Source organism: Sciurus carolinensis, chromosome 14, assembly GCF_902686445.1.
Source record: "Sciurus carolinensis chromosome 14, mSciCar1.2, whole genome shotgun sequence".
Taxonomy (NCBI): Eukaryota; Metazoa; Chordata; class Mammalia; order Rodentia; family Sciuridae; genus Sciurus; species Sciurus carolinensis.
This window is the reverse complement of record NC_062226.1, coordinates 12690869-12711098: the sequence shown is the minus strand read 5'-3', so window position 1 is coordinate 12711098 and position 20230 is coordinate 12690869. Positions and strand designations below refer to the sequence as shown.

At 41.6% G+C, this 20230-nt stretch overlaps 2 protein-coding genes across 3 annotated transcripts in view; one reads left to right on the top strand and one right to left on the bottom strand.

The window, feature by feature from the left end:
- Positions 1-967: 967 nt before the first annotated feature.
- Ndufa8 (NADH:ubiquinone oxidoreductase subunit A8) lies at positions 968-15190 on the bottom strand. Its single transcript, XM_047525762.1, has 4 exons — positions 15033-15190; positions 8265-8428; positions 4887-5052; positions 968-1280 (listed from the first exon to the last, which is right to left on the bottom strand). Exons 1-4 carry the CDS (start codon positions 15081-15083, stop codon positions 1143-1145), a joined length of 519 nt encoding a protein of 172 aa, XP_047381718.1. The 5' UTR covers positions 15084-15190; the 3' UTR covers positions 968-1142.
- Positions 15191-15285: 95 nt separating this feature from the next.
- Morn5 (MORN repeat containing 5) overlaps positions 15286-20230 on the top strand; it is a 32027-nt gene continuing 27082 nt past the window's right edge. For both annotated transcript variants that reach the window (XM_047525775.1, XM_047525776.1), the window contains exons 1-2: positions 15286-15416; positions 19999-20146. In XM_047525775.1, coding sequence (XP_047381731.1) covers positions 15370-15416; positions 19999-20146 — 195 coding nt within the window. In that variant the 5' untranslated portion in view covers positions 15286-15369. The remainder of the gene's footprint in view (positions 15417-19998; positions 20147-20230) is intronic.

The following is a 20230-nucleotide window of genomic DNA, read 5'->3' as shown; positions in this document are numbered from 1 at the left end:
AGTGGTGGGGAAAGGGGCGGTCACGCCATGCTTTTCCTTTGAACAACTGTTCCCAAACACTTTAGGTAACAGATCATATACCTCATCTAATGCCTCACGGCAACCTCCCCACTTCAGAGAATCTGGGATGAGCTGGAAGCCTTAAGAAAGACACTTGTCCAACTACTTTACTTTTCCCAGTTCTGCAAAGGAGAAACCAAGGCCCAGAGTTGAGATGACTTACGCAATTTGTATTCACAAGCAGGGTTGTGCAGAGTGGCCCAGTCAGATGAAGAGGAAATAGCCTAGTAGTGAAAAAGGAATTGAAGGGGGGATGTGCATAATAGTGCTTTGAACCAGAGCTTTATAAACACTTCTGACTCTAACCTGCCCAGGAGGTAGATAAGCATATGCCCTTTAGTTTGTCCTCAAACTCAACCTCTCACAGAGGTTAAGGAACACACCCAAGGTTGGAATTGACACTCAGACCTCCTGACTTCCTGGCTTTGGAGCTGGGAGCACAGCCCCCACCTCCCTCGTCTATCAGGAGAAACATCTGGGTTATAATGCCTGAGGATGGGATATCAAGGGGAAATGGTGGAAGTTAGGTTCTTTAAGAAACTTTGAGCAAGAAGGCCTAAGTCCCAGCCAGGAGCCCCTCCCGCACCCTGAGTCACAAGGCTCCAATGCTTCTTCACAACCTCCTGGATGCTTCCCTTGAATGACCTCTTCAGAAATCTATTTGCTTGAAATGGTCACAAAGAGGTGAGACTTCAAAACACGTGAACACAAGGAGCTGTCTCAGGTAACAAAGGCAGTCCTCGTACTCACTTCTTTAGGACTCAGCGTGGCTCCTCTGCCACACTGCAGAGTGCCACTTAAAGCAAAGCCAGGGGAACAGGCAGGATCATAAGAAGAAAGAGCAAGGGGGAAGTCATCCTTAAAGGCCAAAAGGTTACATAAAACATAATAAAATACAACTGTTTCCTTTAAAATTTTTAATGGACAGGAAATGGTATAGAATAACTGCCAAGTCACATAAATTAGTTTTTTTGTTAATGTTTGTGATCCAGGAAAGGACACACTATCGGTTGATGCAAACCGCATGGGCGTTTTCTCCAGTTGCCTGGGCGTGTGACTGAGCATGGGCCCTTGACCCATCTCTACATGGTCCAGAAAAAAAGGCGGCTGCCATGCTTGGCAGGCTTCAGGTCTCCTTCTATCTCAGGGTTGGGCTCTGGTCTTGCTCTTGAGTGATAGGGATTCTCCGGTAAAGGCCGATCTGTTTTCACTTTGGTGACCTGGGAAGGGTGAAGAGGGAAGAGACAGAGTTGAAAGTAAGGCTGGAGTGATCTGTGACTATAAATGAGCTCCCTGTGTCTCCCCTCTGCTTCTGTTGCTCCCAATACCCTCCGACTTTAAGGCCCTGGCAAACCACGTTTAATCCTCAAATAAGCATTTAGGAAAGTCTATTTCACATCATTCCACACGGTGGAAGTTGGGAATATGGAAAGAAATAAGATACTGTCCTTGAGGGGCTGTCTACTGAGGGAGGCAGGCAAAAGTATCATAATGGAGACGTGAACTACGTGGGCAGCAACAAGGACTCCACACATCTCACCTACACTGAAGGCTAGAGGCCTGGATGTTGCTGAGGTGGTAACACTTGGCTTAATCTTGAAGGATAAGCAGGCATGAGCCAGGCAGACTGGGAAGGAAGGCAGGACAGGGGCCTATCTCTAGAACAGTCAAAGCGAAGGCTGCAAGAAGAGTGGGGGAGCTAACCATCTAACCAAGCTCTGAGTGTTGTCAGAAATGATGTTGCACACATGAAATGCCATTTCCTTCTCACATTCCAATGAAGCCATCGTGCAGAGGTTCACTGGGACCACCTACCGAACTGCAGAAGAAGTGACCACAAAGCTGATCAGCCAGCCTACGCTAAAGCCTGCACTCTCAAACCATGCAACATGGGTAAGCAGAACTGAATGACAAAGGGTACTGAATGATAGGCATTTCAATCTGTTGGTAACAGTTGCCACTGAAACAGGGATGTACCAATCCCATCTGCAGGCTAGAAAGTGTGGAAGCTAGACTGGCAAGAGGCAGAATCGGTGAGTTGAGCCCACAGGCCAACTAAGATGGTGAAGGATAAACTGCACAGAAAGGGAGATGGAGATACTGACATCCACAGAAACCCCTCATGGTCACCAAAATCTCAACTGCAAAGACAGCAGAAATTCTTCTTTTAAAGATAAGGAAATAGGTTCAGATATGTAGGTCATGGTTACTAACAATCTTCCAATTGCTACTTTAGTGGTATGAACTCTAAGCTACCCCACATGATCAGACCAGGTTGATCTGTCTAGATGTATAAATTCAGAAACCTTTTTCTGTGAACAAAGTTTTCAGGTGTACAATAAGTTATAAGCACCCTCTGCAACATTTATTAACTCTAACTCACGGGTGAGGACCAAGGAGACTTGCCTAAGATGTGGTAACCTCAGAGCTGGAGCTGAAACTTGAGTCTTCAAACCCAGAGTGGTTCCTTATTTGTCTACTTTGAAACAGTACTCTCATCTCTCTGCTGTAATTAGAGATCATTAAGGGTTCCTTCCTGCTTGGCAGAGTAAACCCAAATGCCCCCAGCTGGTATTAGAAGCTCTTTTAAAGAATTCAACATATTTATGAAGTAAATTGAGGAAAATGTTTCTCAAATGTAAAGTAATCAAGGACCACTTGAGAGAAAAAAATGAGGAAAGAACAATAAAGTAACCTCCTCTTCCATAGGACTCCCCAAAAAGAAAAGGAGCAGAGGCATATGGTCAAACCAATTACTAAGTAAATGCCTTTGGGCAGCCACTGAAGATTGAGTTCTCCACCTATAAAACAGGGCTATGAATAGCTCACAGGGTCATCAGATGAAGTAAAACCATACATGTAAAGTGTCTGATGTACAGCAGGTGCTCCCTAAGGTGTTGCTGTTTTTGTTTTTGTTGTTGTTTTGGTACTGGGAATTGGCCCTTTACCACTGAGCCACATCCCCAGAATTTTTGTTTGTTTGTTTTTAATTTTGGGACAGGGTCTCACTACGTTGCTTAGGGTCTCGTGAAATTGCTGAGGCTAGCCTCAAATTTGAGATTCTCCTCCCAAGTCACTGGAATTATAGGTATGTGCCACCAGGCCTGTCTATAAGTTATTTTTAATATTATCAAGGTTATGGGTAAGAAAGTTCAGGGAAGGACACTGACATTCAAACTGAGGCCTTACAAATAAGTAGGAATCCACCAGGGGAAAGTAGAAGGGAAAGGTAACTAAGTGGGAACAGAACACAACTGTGAATGAAGCTAATTCTTCAGCTTTATCCAGGTGATTATCCCGTTCTAGAAAAAGACTGGTACTGAACTAAAGTGTAACTGAAGGTGATAATCCACTTAAAGAGAATAATTTTGAAAGTTATTTTTATTTTTCATGTTTTTTAAATGTTAACATGAAGATTTAAGAATACATATATTTTCTTACTAGCATGGACTTGTTAGCATAACTTGTTAATTCTCCTGTCAGGAGTCGGAAATGAGAAAAGTTTTGTTAGATGTGTAAGTTCCACCACTTTCCAATTTAGAATTATCATCTATTTAAAGTAACTTGTTGAGTGCAGCAAGAAAAGATATCTGAAGATGATTATGCTAGATACAAAAAAAAAAAAAGGCTAAGTCATTGCACTACTTACGACACCAAGCTTTTGACCCAATTATTCACAGAAGCTATACACAAAGGAAAGGGAATGGAGATTAACTATGACCTATGTGCCCAGATACTATGCAAGGGATTCACACAGGCTCTCTGGTGTAATTCTCACCAAAAAATGGGGATTCCTGGCCCCATTCTGTGGACATGGTAGGAGAAAGAAATGTGCAATTCATTCAAGATCCCATAGCAAGTTAAGCAGTGGGACTAAATGTTCCGACCTATTTGCCGCCATGCCTGCTTAGCTGTATAGCGCCAGAAGGAATGGGAGGTGCTAAAGCCAACCAGCAGGCACAGAGCAGCTCATTAAGGGCCCTCATGTCACAACACAGAGAGACACCTTTATCTTACAAGCAAAGGGGAGCCCCTGAAGAATTTTTTAAAAGAAAGTGATCCCAAAAAAAAAAAAAAAAAAAAAAAAAAAAGAAAGTGATCCCTGTGATTTATTTTCCACACAGATCACTCCTTCAGTGAAGATGTATTTTTATCCCTAAATTCTTCAATTTCAGAAGATGAATGATCTTCTAAGGCCCAAACTGGGTCCACCTTCCTCTCCCAGAAATGCACGGGGCTCAGGTTAAGAACTCCTCTCTGAGAAGATAACAGCAGTGGGGACAGTGAGAGGACTAAAATAAAATTCCAGAAAATACTACTCTAATGACTATATGGACTAAAAACATCAGGCTTCGAGTTCTGACATTTCCACAGATGGTGACATCACAACTCAGACAGGTAATATAGAAGAAAGGAGGGGTAAACACACTTTTTAACTAGAAGCATGTATTTTTTAAATCAGGTATGTTCCCAAAAAATCTGGCAAAGCTATTTCCGCTTAACCCTATTTCTGCAGTGAATTCAACAATAACCTCAGAGGTGTTTCCAGCTGACTGTTTCACTAGCATTTTGTTTATCCTCCTCTACCCCCTTCTATTCTTCCATCAGCTAACTGGAAAAAAAAAAAAGGCATGTGCTGAAGATCTACTTACAGGAATAATTCTATTAAAAACACTCCCCTTGGTACTGAGTACAATCACTCCCTAATAAACCTGTAGTAAACCTGGCTTCTTGCATCATGTCTGTACTCACAGAAACCACTCTCTGAACACCTCCTGCCTTTCTCCAACCCAGGTGGGAATGAGACCCAGCAGAAGCCCTTTTACCTTTGACAGTTCTCCCAGGTCAGGCCGCACCCAGCCCAATTTGTCCAGCACACAATCGTCAAACTTTGCCTGCTGTTTGCGACAGTAACGGAACAACTGCAGGCCGGAATAATCGATGCAGGTCCAATATTCTGTGAAAGGCTCCGCACAGTGACGCTTTATCTGCCTGCAAAGGAGGGCTAGGTTAGGGGCGGTTCTTTTGCAAAACAATGAAAACCAGAAAAGGTGGGAAAATATAGGCACAGATCTCAAATACATAACCTCGATTTCTGAAAAGTTGGGAGCAAATACTCTCACCACACTGACAGGACAACTCCAAGACCCTCAAGTCACACAAAAAAGTACACAAAAAAGACTTATGAGGAACAAAACCCACTTTCTTTATATAACATAAAGAAAAGACTGTGGCCTAAGGCACAGGTATTTTAATCAAAAGGAGAACCCCTCACTTGGGACTATTTATTCTTTTCATTAAATCCAATTCTAAAGAGTACCTGCTTAGCAAACTTGGAAGAGAAAGAAGCACAGTCAGAGATGGGCACGCTGACAAGAGTCAGAGGTGACAGAAAATGGCAAAAGAGGAGACAGAATTTCAAAACGCAAATACACAAACTAACAAGCAGAAGTCCTGGGGTCACTCATTACAGAGGCAAACTGCCCTTCACTCCTTAAAAGCTCAAGGTCCAGGTTCTATTAAATGCATTGAACAAAAAGACGACCTTATCATCAAGAAAAAAAGTTAAATTATATTTAGTGTTCTCTGTTAAGAGAACACTTTTGGCCTCAAAATTGGCTGGGGAAAGAAAATGTAACTTTTGTGGATAAAAGCTATGGATAAGCTTCAGTTGTTCCACAAAATTCCCCTTATCATTCAAAAGTACTGGTGATCAAATAAATGTAAAACAAGCAAGAGTAAAATACCATTATTTTATGCAAAAGCTGATTTGATGTAGTGGAAGATATTGAGAGGAACTCCTTCCCCCAATGGAATTGTAATTATGAAATGCTTCCTTACCCTCCTCCAGCAATCTCACTAACAAATGGATCCTGTTTAAGATGTCTCAGAAAGGAAGACTCTCAGGGATGGTCTAAGGAAGTTCATAGCAAAAATTCTGTGATCTCCCCCTTGGGAGACAATAAAGTGACCAAGGTTTCCTAGGTAACCTTGCAGGTGCTGTAGGCATGACTGCTGTCACTCACCCTGGACCTCGGAGTCACTCACTCTGGTAGAAAACTACCATTTTCAAGGGGAATTCTGAATCCCTCCAAAATGCTGGGGCAGAAGAGGAGCTGCGAACAACGCACGAGCACTCGAGGTCCCTGTTCTGGGCCTCGGTACTCCCAGTCAACGGACCATCATCTACCAATATGGCAATGGCACATCAGCTGAGAGAAATTCCTTTCAGGGAGGCAGTTAGGCACCGTGGGTATTTGTGAAATCCAAATATTTACCAATTAAAACCTTTACTTTTATACTTGCCAAAATTCTCTTAGAAAATTAATTTTTTAAAAAAATAAACACATACTTAATCTTGCTAGCAGACAAATCAAAGCGAATCTGAGTACAATAAAATCTCATTTGGTAACTGTCAAATATTTAAAAAACATGACTACCAGGATGCAGTGCTGACAGCATTAGGTTGACCCAACTTTAGAAAAAAAAAAAAAGGGCAATAAAGCTCAAGAGTCATAAATGATGTTCAAAGCCTTTCACAGCCGGGCGTGGTGGCACACACCTATAATTCCAATAGCTCCAGAGGCTGAGGCAGAAGGATCACAAGTGCAAAGCCAGTTTCAGCAACTTAGCGAGGCTCTAAGCAACTCAGTGAGAACCTGTCTCTAAACAAAATACAAAAGGGTGGCTAAAAATGTTAAGCACCCCTGGGTTCAATCCCTGGTACCAAAAAAAGCCTTTTACAAAATAATCTCACCACTGGGAAATTTATGCCAACACAATAATTAAAAAATAAAAAAGAGCCACATAAAAAAGTAATTACTATAGATTTATCCAAAATGTCCAAAAACTGGAATCATCAATTATGTTCACTAACAGGAACTGGTCAAGTATATTATGGTTGGTTCATCTACTGATGGAATAGTATACAGTCATTAAAAATAATGATCATGAAGACTGTATAACAACCTGACAGAATGTTTCCAACAGTTTTAAGTGGAAAATCAATTTTTAAAATACACAAACTATGACTGTACCACAAAAATATTTTTGTATGTGAATAAAGACAGTATAAGGAAAAAGGAAAGCAGCTATTGTGCTAAGGCATTTGATTTTTCCCTCTAATGACATTACAGTGGACATCTGCAGCTTCTGCCTAGCCAGCAGTCATTCCCCATTCTTCTGTAAAGATGCTTGTCACTTTCCTTTTGGGAACAACCCCTCCCTGTCTCTTGGCAATGTGGTTTGAATGAAGTTAAGATTTCGTCCCACTTGAAGCCTAACCAATCAGAGCACTTTCCGTCTCAAGGCAGAACAGCTTCAACAATATGCATTCAGTTAGTCAGGACAACTGTCACCCATGCAGGGACTCTGGTCTCACACTATTGGAGAAATGGCACTTTGTCTATGCTTGCTAAGCAGGGAAAACAGTACTTCAAAGCAGCTGTTGGCCACTTCTACCACCCTGAGGAGAGTCTCTGAAAATAAGGTCAAGAGAGAAAAGCAGAACTAAGAGACTGTGGAGAGAAAAGGAGAAGCAAAGGACATCAAGTAGGTTGACATCATTTAAGCCCTTGAATCCAGCCCTGCCTGATGCCAGGTCTATTTCTGGACTTTACAGTTAAAGAGCCAAATCCCTCTGAGTTGAGTCCCTGCCCCTTTTAATAGAGTCCTGCCTAGAATGGTTGCTAAAACATTTTTCTATAATTATACGCCATGGATTTTTCTACTTAAATATCAGAGACAGTTAACTACCTAAAAATCTGACTCCACGCACTTCTCTCCATCACGGTTGTGTGTCCTGTAGCAACAATGACAACCTAGAGAATGCCTGCACGTAAGCTCTGTCCCTCTTTTTTGCGGTGTTGGAGATCAAATCCAGGCCTCCCACACGCAAGGCCAAGTGCTCTATCACTGAGTCACATTCCCAGCCCTGAGGTGACTTTATGTGCCTTTTCAAAATTTTCACAGCCATACTATATAAAATAGGTATTTGGAATTGAGACACGTGGAGATTAAAGAACTTGCCATATAGTAAAAATGAAAACAAAAATATCACTGACTGTTTGCTTTGGTCTATCTGATTTTAACACCTACACATTTCCTACTAAAATTATCCTTTTGTTTAATTAGTTGGATATAACTTGTTTAAGAAGATGCTAATGTTCCAACCACACAGGCACTGATACCAGGAGACTTTTTACCTGAAGAATTCCAGAGCACACTTATTGACCATCTTGCCTTCCTCCAAACACCGCCTCGGGTCCTTCTCCTCCCAGCGGCACAGCATGAACTCCTTGTTGGGCTTATCACACTGAGCCCCATAGTGATGGGCTGCAGCCTTCAGCACAGCAGAGCTGACTTTCACCTGGGGAAGGAGCATGGGAGAAAGACCACAGGCCGAACCAGTGTCACTTTCTCAATGTTATTTCATGCTGGTCAAGAAAAGCAGCACTGTTTTGACTTTACCAAGAAAATTAAGCACGGGGCTACCATAATTCTTTATGACCTATTGTGCTCTAGATTTCACAAAGCTCATTCTCATACATCATTTTCTTCACTTTTACAACAATCTCACTAAGTTGACGTAACTGTGGCATTTTTAGGGATAAAGACAGAAGTCCTAAGACGAACTGCTTAAAAGAAAAATGGAGGGTCCTGGAATGCAAGGAGAGGAACCCACTCCAGGAGCTTTCCCAAGTTTCCACTCCCAGAAAAAATTAACAGCGTAAGAATATATGGGACTCACAGAAGATGAGAGACTGGCAGCAATCAGAAAGAGCACCTAGCCCAGCAAATTGTTACTAACAAAGTACTAGAATCTGTGAATTTTTAAGAATAATAAAATCAACATTTTCTTGGGAAAAAGGTGTAGTTAACTCATAGGGATTTGCAAATAGTCCAGGGTCTATTTAATAGCTGCAGCAGCAAAGGTCTGGCTAGCCTTTTTCCTGTTCCTCCTTTTCCTACAGTAATACCACAATGTTTTAATTACTATGACTTAACAGAACATTTTGTTATTTGAGAGAACTCTCCTCATTCTTCCTTTACAAATTTGTCTGTTACCCTCGCAGATGAACACTGCTCGAATAATTTGCATTTGAATTGCATTAAATTTAGTTACATACTGAATTAGGGGAGAATGAGCACTTTTGTAATACAGGTTGAGCATGTATCTTTTCTGAAATCCTTGGGACTAGAGGTGATATGGATTTTGGAAGATCTGCATATACATAAGAGCTATCCTGGGGATGAGACCCAAGTCTAAATACGAAATTCGCCTTATACACATAGGCTGAAAGTAATTTTACCCAATATTTTTTTTTTCAAAAAATTTTTAGTTGTTGATGAAACTTTATTTTTATTTATTTATTTATATGTGGTGCCAGGAATCGAACCCAGGGCCTCATACATGCCAGGCAAGTGCTCTGCCACTGGGCCACAACCCCAGCCCTTACCCAATATTTTTAATGCAGCTGTTTTGACTGCAACCCATCACATGAAATCATTTTTCTCTTGTGGTATCATGTTAATGCTCAAAATGTTTCAGATTTTGGTGCAGTTCAGATTTTGGATTTTTGGATTATAGATAGTCAGCTTGGGTTGGGTTTCTGCTCAAATTTCATATCCTTGGAGAATCTTTCCTTAATCATCTTACATAAGCTAGCACTTGACCGTCTTATATAAGCTGGTGGTCACTCATGTGGTCTACACGTGACAATTAGAACGTAAGCTCCAACAGGGCAGGAATTCTGTATTCAACAGATTCAATACTGTAAAAATGTCAATTCTCCTAAATAAAGATATAATTAAACAACATTTACCATGATACACCACGCACCCAAAACAGTGCCTAGCACAAGTAGCTGTGGAGCACTCAATGCTTTTACACAACGGGGACACGAGTTACAAAAGACATTAGAATACAAGGATTATGGCCTGTAGAACGCAGTGTTTCTCTCCATTTAAACCAGATTCAGGCATCCTTGCTCTCTGGTTAAAATGATAGTTTCCTTCATAAAGGGACCATGCACATTTCTTGCTTATTCCTCAGGTTTTTTGTTTTGTTTGATTTTGGTACTGGAGATTGAACTGAGGGATGATATTCCCAGTCCTTTTTATTTTTAATTTTGGGATAAGGCCAAAGTTGTTGGGTCTCCCTAAATCGCTGAGACTGGCCTTGAACTTGCACTTCTCCTGCCTCAGTTTCCCAAGTCACTGGCTCCATCACACCAAGCATAGCATTTTTAATACTATCTATATAGGGTACTTTTTCTATTGGATTTTTAAACTGTCTACTGCTTGGTTATACACTGTAAATTTCTTAGCCATCTTACTAGTTTCAATACAAAACTCAAAGGAATTATCAGAAAATAACTACCATTTACAGCCACAAAATCAGTTTCTCTTTCTGATGTTTGTATCTTTTTTGCTTTTTATTCTCTTTTCCTACTTTATTGCTCTGATCAAACCCTCCAGGACAATTCAGCTAAACAGAAATGACAGTAGGCAACTTCTTTTCCCCTATATTTAAAGTAGCTTGATATATTTATCTGCTTTCCTGTCGCCATTGTCTTCTCTAAGAAAGAGTAAAATTTTCAAGCACCTTTTCATTAACCTATAAATGTGACATAGAGCATTTACAAATTTTCTAAAACTGACTTGTATTTTTAGAATAAAATCTAGTCTATCATAGTATTATACTTTAATACAATACTGGATTTGATTTGTAAAATTAAGGATATATATATATATATATATATATATATATATATATATATATATGTTGTAGGTGGACACAATACCTTTATTTTATTTTTATGTTGTGCTGAGAATAGAACCCAGTGCCTCACACATGCTAGGGGAGCAGTCTACCACTGAGCCACAACCCCAGCCCATAAAATTAAGGATTTTAATTTTTTTTTTTTTTTTTTTTTGGGTGCTGGGGATTGAACCCAGGGCCTTGTGCTTACAAGGCAAGCACTCTACCGACTGAGCTATCTCCCCAGTCCCAAGGATTTTAATGTGATAAAAGTCTATAATTTTATTTTTAATCACTTTGCCCAGTTAAGTTACTAATAAGATAAATGGCAAAAAGAGTAATTTACACACTACAGGAAGAAGAAAGTAAAGTTATGACTATGTCTACAAATATTACAACTGTCATAATTATCAAAACAAAGGTAAAGTTATAATGCAAGTGAAATTTGCCATGAAATTCTAATAAATTTATCAAAAAATCTGTAAAGCTTTTATATAAATATTTTAAAAATAAAAGTTACCTAAGTAGGTGGGAGAATAAAAATGATGACTCAAAGTTTAGTTAAAGCATAACACATTTAAAAAATTATGTTGGCTATACTTATTTCCTTTTCAAATGCCTTAAAATACCCTTAAGTGGCTAATAATTCAAATGCCCATGGTGATCATGCCCCAAAAGCCTGCAACACTATTTGCTTTACCTCGCTAGGTATGTGGAGGTTTTATCGAAAGGTATACCCATGTTGTTGAACATGTAAAACACTACCTCTGTCACAGAGAAATAAAGGATGAGCATCACACTCTGAATCCATTTCCTAACTGATGAACATGAGATATGTACTTGATGACAAGCCAGTCAGTGGGAAGCCCAACTGGAACCCAAAGCCAGGCCTCCAACCAGGCCTCTTCCAAGGACATCACCATTGTTGATACAGCAAAGATCCTGAGATGTCACCACATCTCCTCACCTGCTTCTTTACTAAGACTGATGGATGAATTCCAACAGCAAGGATGTCCTTCACAGCTGCTTACCATGAATACCCTTTCAAATTCACTCAACTCCCTTTGTCTCAAGAACACAGTATGTCAACACCCTTCCTCACCCATCTTCACAAGACAACCTGCACAGCAGGATTACAGAGCCTGCAGGTGTGGAAAGTGAGGCAGATATCTTCTAGTCTTGTTCTTGCTTCCTTAAACCATGTCAGCAACTTCTTATGGTACTTGGTTTATATCATGCCTTTCATTTTCTTTAATATGTGTAAAGTGCAGCATGATACTACTTACAGAACCAAGAGGATCAAACAAGTTAATGCATATATACTAAGAACTCTGCCTGACATAAAGAAAGTACATCATCAATATTAGCTATTATTCCAGTACAAAGCTTCTAACTACTTTTTCCATGGGTATGTGTCATAACTCCTAATCAATGAGATCCAAAATGGGTTAACCTCTCCTCAAACTTGATGCAGCTTCTGGCTTCCCCAGTCCTATTGTCATCGCATATCTGACATTGATTCCTCAACTTTTCCTGCCTTCTTTATTAATCCATTGCTAAGTGGCATCAATTTCAGACATATTTACTTGTTCTTTCCTTTCCGTAAGCTGCTGAAGTGATTATCCTGAATGATAATTCCTATTCTACTCTGCTATTAAAACAAATCATTTTGGGTGTGGTAGTGCACGCCTATAATCCCAGCAACTTGGGAGGCTGAGGCAGGAAGATCACAAGTTCAAACCCAGCCTGGGCAATTTGGTGAGACCACGTCTCAAAACAAAACAAAACAAAATAAAACAAAATGTCAAAAGAGCTGAGAATAAAGCTCAGAGGTAGAGCACTGGTGATTCAATCCCCAGTACCTCAAAGAGAGACCAAGAGGAGAATGAGTTACCAAACTTTCCAAATTCAGCCTTAACAGAATAAAGCCTAAACTTACAGGGTGTTCAGAGCCTTCTGGACCCAAACTATCCTCCTAGCCTTTTCAACCAAGTTTCATAAAGGGACTATCTGCTGTTCTCTCGAAACACTGAACTCACTGTTCCCTAGCCCATTTTTAGCCCCGTGCATTTTCCAGCTCCTTATCTTTGCTCAGATCCTACCTTCACTTAAGAGTTCTCTCATCTTTGCCCAGAAATGCCATTATTCAAATGTCCATTTAGCTACCTCCTACCTTATGGCCAAGAAGCCTTTCTCTTTTCCCTGTATAGCCTCAGAGAACTGTACGAGAGTAATCACCTCATCTTACAAGCAAAATAACTGCCTGAAAATACTGAAAGGGACTAATTGAGGTGACTGAGCAGTTAGCCCTGGAATTTATATCCAACATCAAATCCTACTCTTTCCTTAAGAATGCCTGCCCTCCTATCATAGTATTTAATGATACTATGTCTTATATTGTAATCATTTATTATCTGTTTCTCAACTCACATTTCAGTTGTAAACTCTAAAGGCAAATTTATTCCAGATAAAGAACCTCTTGCAAAAAACAGAACTTCAAATGTTTGCTGAACCAAATTAAAATTCCAATGAAAAATACAGTAACTCAAGTTTCATAGTAGGGCAAGAAATTTTTAAAAAACTGGTTCCAAACTGGGCATGGTGGCACATGCCTGTAATCCCAGCAGCTCGGAAGGCTGAGGCAGGAGGATCACCAGTTCAAAGCCAGCCTCAGCAAAAGTGAGGTGCTAAGCAACTCAGCAAGATCCAGTCTCAAAATAAAATACAAAGTGGGGCTGGGGATGTGGCTCAGTGGTCAAGTGCCCCTAAGTTCAATCCTTGGTACCAAAACAAAACAAAACAAACAAACAACAACAACAACAACAACAAAAACTGGTTCCACAGCAGCACAACTGTCACTTCATTACTACAAAGCTCCTGAACACAGCTCATCATTTCTTCATCTGAGGAAAATAACAGTTGTCATCCTCACAGGCATATAAGACTAAATAAAATAACACAGGTAAAACACTTAACACAGTGCCTGATATGTAATTCTTGGCACCAATTTTTAGTCCTGCCCTTTCCCTCCTTTTAATGCAGCCTGTTCCTTCTGCTATCCAGTCCTGCCACAATAGTCTTCTGTCTTAATACCTTCCACTTCTTCCCACCACCTCCCTTATAGGATAAAGTTCACACTGCTTGGTCAAGTCCTATCTCAGCCTAAGGTACATCTCCTACCTTGGTACCCACTGCTTCCCACCAAGACTAGGATCACATTAAACAGCACCTGGATCCCAAATAAACTGAGGCTCTACTAAACCTTCACAATCTGTTGAGCTACAGCCCACAAACGAGCACTTTAAAAATGGGTTTCAGGACCAGACCTGAGTTCACCACTCAACTCTACCACATATTAGCTATGTGACCTTGAGCAAACCACTTCTACTTTCAGGGTCTATTTCTAATCTACAACATGGGAAGGGCAATTATATCCTACCTTACAGTGCTGCTGGGGGGATTCAATGAATTAATGCATCGAAAGGAATTATTTGCATCCTGCCTGGCTTTGCGAAATGGCTTGATCATGTTAGCTATAATTAGTAAGCTACTGTCTTCACGTCTCATAGCACTAACTACACTGTACTATAAACTACCTCTTTATGGGTTTCCCTCTTAGATTAAAAGCTGTATGAATAGTGACTTTATCTCTTATTTTTCAGTGTATGTACACATCGTAATATTTAAAAGATATAACTGGAATAAATGAATGCTTTAAATGTGTCCACACCAAAGGCCTTGCCACGGTTGTGAGCAAATGCACATTCTCCGATATCATCGCATTTTCCTGCGGCTCCCTAACTCCATTCTAATGTGTTCTGCACCGATGATAATACTTTAATGTGACTGTCCCCTTCGAATGTGAGCACCTGGGGCGGTATACTCTGTTCACTGGGAGGAGTGAGCGACATGAGGTAGAGTGGCCCCGGCTGATGATGTCTAGTAAAAAGTATCATCACTATTCACGGAAGGAGAAGCAGGTCGCGGTGGTGGCGGGTGGGGGTGTTCCGCAGCCACAGCGGGATGCGATGGGGTGGGACAGGAGGGCGATTCCCGGAGCTGTGCATGGACGTTTGGGAATCGACCTGTGTGTGCTGGGAGCAGGGACCCGGGGGTCCGGGGCCCAGGGTCCGCTGAGGCGAAGACTGGGCCCAGGCCTAGGGAGCTGCAGCCCTGTGCCCCTCTTGCCTGTCCTCCGGACGAGCCTCACCTCCTCCACTTTCAGCTCTTCCAGAGTGGGCAGCTCCACTATCCCCGGCATGACGGCTGCAGCTGCGACCCCGGCAAGGCGCCCTCAGCCGCTTCGCCCCCGTCTCCTTGAACTCCCCTTAACACCGCCGTGGCCCAGCCTGCGCATGCGCACCCGCGGCACGCAGGCGCACTGCTGCGCTCCTCCGCGAGCGACGGAGCGTGCGCAATGCCAGGAAGTCCGGCGCGTGCACGGGGCGGGGCTTCGCGTGGGACCTACCCACCCCTCCTGGTTGTCATAGTGAGGTGGTGTTCCCGGTGGCTGGGATCCCAGCGGCTGGAGGCTAGAAGCGAGCGCCATGGAGTACACAGGGAGTAAATATATCGGGGAATATGTAGATGGGAGGTAAGGGCTTCATTTGATTCACTTAACTAGGTCTGAATATCTGCGCCTGGGATAAGCCTTTTTGCTTCTGCAAAGGACTTTGTACCAAGCACTTTTCACAAACTTGCTCGAGTAACTTGCTCAAGGGCTCATATCCAATAAGCAGCAGAGCTAAGATTCATTCATGCCACATATAGGTGTGTGAGTGTGTGTGCGCGTCCAGCTTTAGATTTGGGGATAAGAGTATTTAAAATGTCAAGATCCTTGCTGTCGTGAAGCTCTTAGTCCAGTTGGAGTGTATTGCCAATAAACAAATAAATGAGAATGTCAGATAGTGAGAGATGCTATGAAAACAAGCATGGAGATTGGAGAATAGGGACTGTGGCTAATCCGAATTCAGTATGAGGTCATCCCTCAGTATCCGCAGGGGATTGATTCCAGGACCCTAAGCAGATTTCCTTTCCAATAAGTAGTTCTACATCCGGGATGGAAAATATTCAGGGAGAAAATACTGCTTCTGTACTGAACATGTATACACTCTTTTTTGTCTAGTCATTATTCCCTAAATGATACAGTATAACAACTATTTACATATCATTTACATTCGCCTACGTATTATAGAGAAGATTTGATTTATACAGGATGATGTGCAAAAGATCACATGCAAATACTATGCCATTTTATAGGAGGGGCTTGAGCATGCACAAATCTGAGAGGGTCCTGGAACCAATCCTCCCCCATACCAAGGGACACCTGTATTTTCAGTCCACGATTGGTTGAATCCACAGATGCAGAACCTGCAGACACAAAGGTGCTTCTGTACATGGTGTCTTCCCTTGGGGAGTTCACAATCTAGGAATTATTAGAATTATGTACATAAACTACTCCAAAGGACAAATAGTAAAAGTTACTCAGTTCAACAAATGTTGGTTGCCTTCCAAGTACCAGTCTCTGTACTTTATCTTGCCCTCAAAAAGCTCATTCAAATATCGAGTGGCAAGTAAATATAACTCAGATAACAGCAGTTCAGCATGGTCAGTGTTTTGGTAGACAGAAACAAGAACACAGAGTTGGTCAATCTTCTTTGCAGAAAGGTGGAATCTGTGTGTTATAGCTGGAGAAAATGAGGCCAAACAAGATGAAATAGTTTGCCAAACAAGTGCTAGTTGTTCAAAGGGTAAAGCACACCTACCATGGGACTGTAGAGATGGAGAAGAAATGAAGAGCGAGAATTTGGTGGAATCCGTGCACTGAATACACAGGTTGTTAGATTCTAGTAGTTTTGTTTTTGTTTTTGTTAAAAGGAAGAAGACATCAATGGTCTAGCCACGGATATAAGATAGGTTTCTAGAGACAGTAGTAGTATACATGGTTCTATCTCTAACCCTTAGTCATCTTTTCAAGGGGGATGTCATTAACTCCACTTTAGAGGTAATTGGGGTTTAGAGAGCTTCAGATACTTGTCCAACTCATCAGGTAAATGGTGGAATGCTTCTCAGCTCCCTCCTGGACTGAAAAGGGGTAATTTCCTTTTAGAATTTAAAGAAGAGAATAGCTTCTCTATACAATAGGAAGTTGACACTTAATATTTAGTTTGTATAGACTCTCTACTACTGCTGGGAATATAAAAGATTACAACTGCTTTGCAAAAGTTTGACCATTTCTTAAAATAAGTGAAAGTACATTCCCATACAAAAGTACATATATGAGTGCTCATAGCAGCTTTATTTGTGATAACAACCCAAGTGTCCCACCAATAGGTAAATGAATTAACAAACTGTGGTATGTCCATTCATTGGAATAGTACATAGCAACAAAAGGAGCCATAAATGGTACACACAACACCAACATGAGTGAATCACAAAAGAATTATATTAAGTGAAAGAAACCAGACACAAAAAGCACACACACAGAGCTGGGGATGAGACTTAGTGATAGAGCAACTTACCTAGCACACAGACCCTGGGTTTGATCTCTAACACTGCCAAAAATAAATAATTAAATAAAATAAGATGTATAATGCCCTTTATATAAAATTCTAGAAAATTCAAACTCATGTGTGGTGACAGAAAGCACATCAGTGGTTTCCTGGGCAAGAGGACTATGAGGAGGGGCACACAGGAGGATTACAGAAGGACATGCAGAAATTTTGGAGGATAATATATTAATTATGTCTATTGTGATGATGGTTTCCTGAGTGTATGTCAAAACTTATCAGATAGTACATGCTAAATATGTGTATTTTGTAGTATGTCAATAGTACTTTGTTAAAGATGGTTTAAAAAAAAACAACATTAAAAGAGAGGTGATTTCCCTCTACCATATGTGAGCATAAAAAATAAAAAGCTAATGTAGGCTCTTCCCTCAAGATCATGGTTTCTTTGGTGTAGTTACAGAATTGAATTCTAGATAACACTATTGCAAAGCAGCACAAGAAGTGCTAGGGTAGACCTATAAACCCAGGGGGGAAGGGGAGACCAATAACATTTATGCAGTGGTCACTATGTTCCAGGTGGCTTTGCCTGCATCTTCCCTTCCTTACCACAATTCTGTGTGATAGGCATGAGTATCCTGTTTTATAGATGGGAAACATAAGGCTTGAGTAATGACATAACTTGCTCAAAGTCACCTACTTAGCACTAGTGTTAAAACCCAGGCCTATCTGACTCTATAGCCACCTGCTTCCCACTATAGAGCCCTGCTGTCTCCACAGAGGCTACACCCAACTGGCCTCACAGAGATGATATTTGAAATGAGCCAGGAAGGTTTGATAGGATTTTGGTGGGTGAGAATCAAGGTGAACAATATTACCAGGTAGAAGGAACAGCAGGAGCAATAGCCCAGAGGACGTGTGGGGAATAGCAGATAACCAGTTTGGGCAGGGTGTAGGTAAGCTTAGAGGGGCTGTGGGAGGGAAAACTGGGGAGTGGGATGCACCCCAGCAAAGACAGAGTTCAATACTTCTAAGAAGGCAGTGGAGAAAGTGCTGAAAGATCTTCTAGGGCATAGCATTGGAAATCCAATCTATTTCATCTCTGTATCACTCCTCGTAGTGCATATATGTGATAGACAGTGAATTTTGGCCAAATGAATTAATAGGAGAATGAATGAATGGTAGATACTTGAAAAATGGTAATCATATCCTCATTAGGCATTGAGGTCTTCACTATAAAGTGGCTCTCTTCATTCTTTTTAACTTACTTCAAATTTGGAATGAAAGCTTTTCACTTTGAATGCATTAAAGAATAGAAGGGAAGGAGGAAGAGAGGAAAGAGGGATGGGAAGGGAAAGAGGGAAGCTGACAAGGTGGCAGAGTTGGAGCAACCTGCATCCAGGTCGTAGGCTCTGAAGCTGGTCTTCACCACAGAGCACTCCTGTTTGGGGCTGTGGCACCCATTCCATGGACCTTCTGTTCCCTTCATTTGTCACTCAGTAGATGTTTGCAGGGCACGTGTTTAAGAAGGAAGCGTGGTCCTCAGAGTTGAGACCCAGCTGTTCCTCTCTAGAGGCTCTGATTAGATACAGGAGATGAGGTAGTTAATCACAGTGCAGGACCTAAAGTGCTGAACCTCCGGTAGAGGTTAGGAGAGGTGACTTCAGCCAGTGGGGAGGAATGGAGAAAGGATGAGTGAAAGCATATTTCTTAGCTGGGCATGGAGATGCACCTCTGTCATCCCAGCGACTTAGGAGACTGAGGCAGAAAGAGCACAAGTTCGAGACCGAATTTAGCAAGATCCTGTCTCAAAATCAGAAATAAAGAGGGTTGGGGATGGAATTCATTGGAGAGAACCCTGGGTTTAATCCCTAGAACAACAAAAATTAATAAATAAATAAAAACATATTTCTTAAGTACTCATTGTATGTTAGGCCCTTTACTAAGAAAAATGTACCTTGTCTGGGTTGACCTCAGCACTAATTTCAGCTGTTGCACCCATGAAGAAGTTGGTCCAATGGTCCAGCTGGTCTCCTTGCCATCCCTGCCCTGTACCCCTTACAGACTCATGGTCCCCTGCGGGACCATGTGCAATTGCTTACTTGTGTCCCTCATGCAGACAGGGACTGCAGCCACCTTGCTCACTTTTGTATATGTGCTGCATCCAGCAGCCTAGCTCTCAACGTAGCACTTTGCTCATAGCAGATGCTCTGGAAATATTTTTTGGGAGGGAAGGAAAAAGAAATTTGCGAGAGTGTCCAAGATGATCCTTCTAGAAAATGGTATCATATTCAAACCCATAGCCCCTCTCTCTAAATTTCATACTTTTTCACATATCCCACTTGTGGTTTAGTCATGGGGAACAGGGAAGACAGAATCAGCTGACTGAGGCCTAGCCTTCATTTTACTGTTTCTGTGGTGTGGCTTTGGGTACATGCCTACTCGCTCTGGGCCTAGCAAGAAGGTATTTTAGTGAACAGCATGAACTCCAGGATAGCCTGTAGGTTAAGGGAGGGAGAACCGACTGAACTCTGCCCTCCTCTTGAACAGCATATTTGAAGGAAACAAAACAAAAATTTGGATTCTAGACAGAATATTACTGAGAGGATGATGTGTGAAATCAAGGACTAGATTCCTACAGGGCTCAGTGATTTTCCTATGTCCTTGCAGGATGGAGGGCAAAGCTGAATACATCCTCCCAACTGAAACAAGGTATGTTGGGGAAATGAAGGATGGCATGTTCCACGGCGAAGGAACCCTGTACTTCCCCAGCGGGAGCCGATATGATGCTGTCTGGGAAAAAGGATTGGCCATCAAGGTGAATGGATGGGGGCTGCAGAGAGGGATCATTGGACAGGAAGAGCCCCCACTGCTGGGATGCTCTGCTTCCTTGTTTAGCACC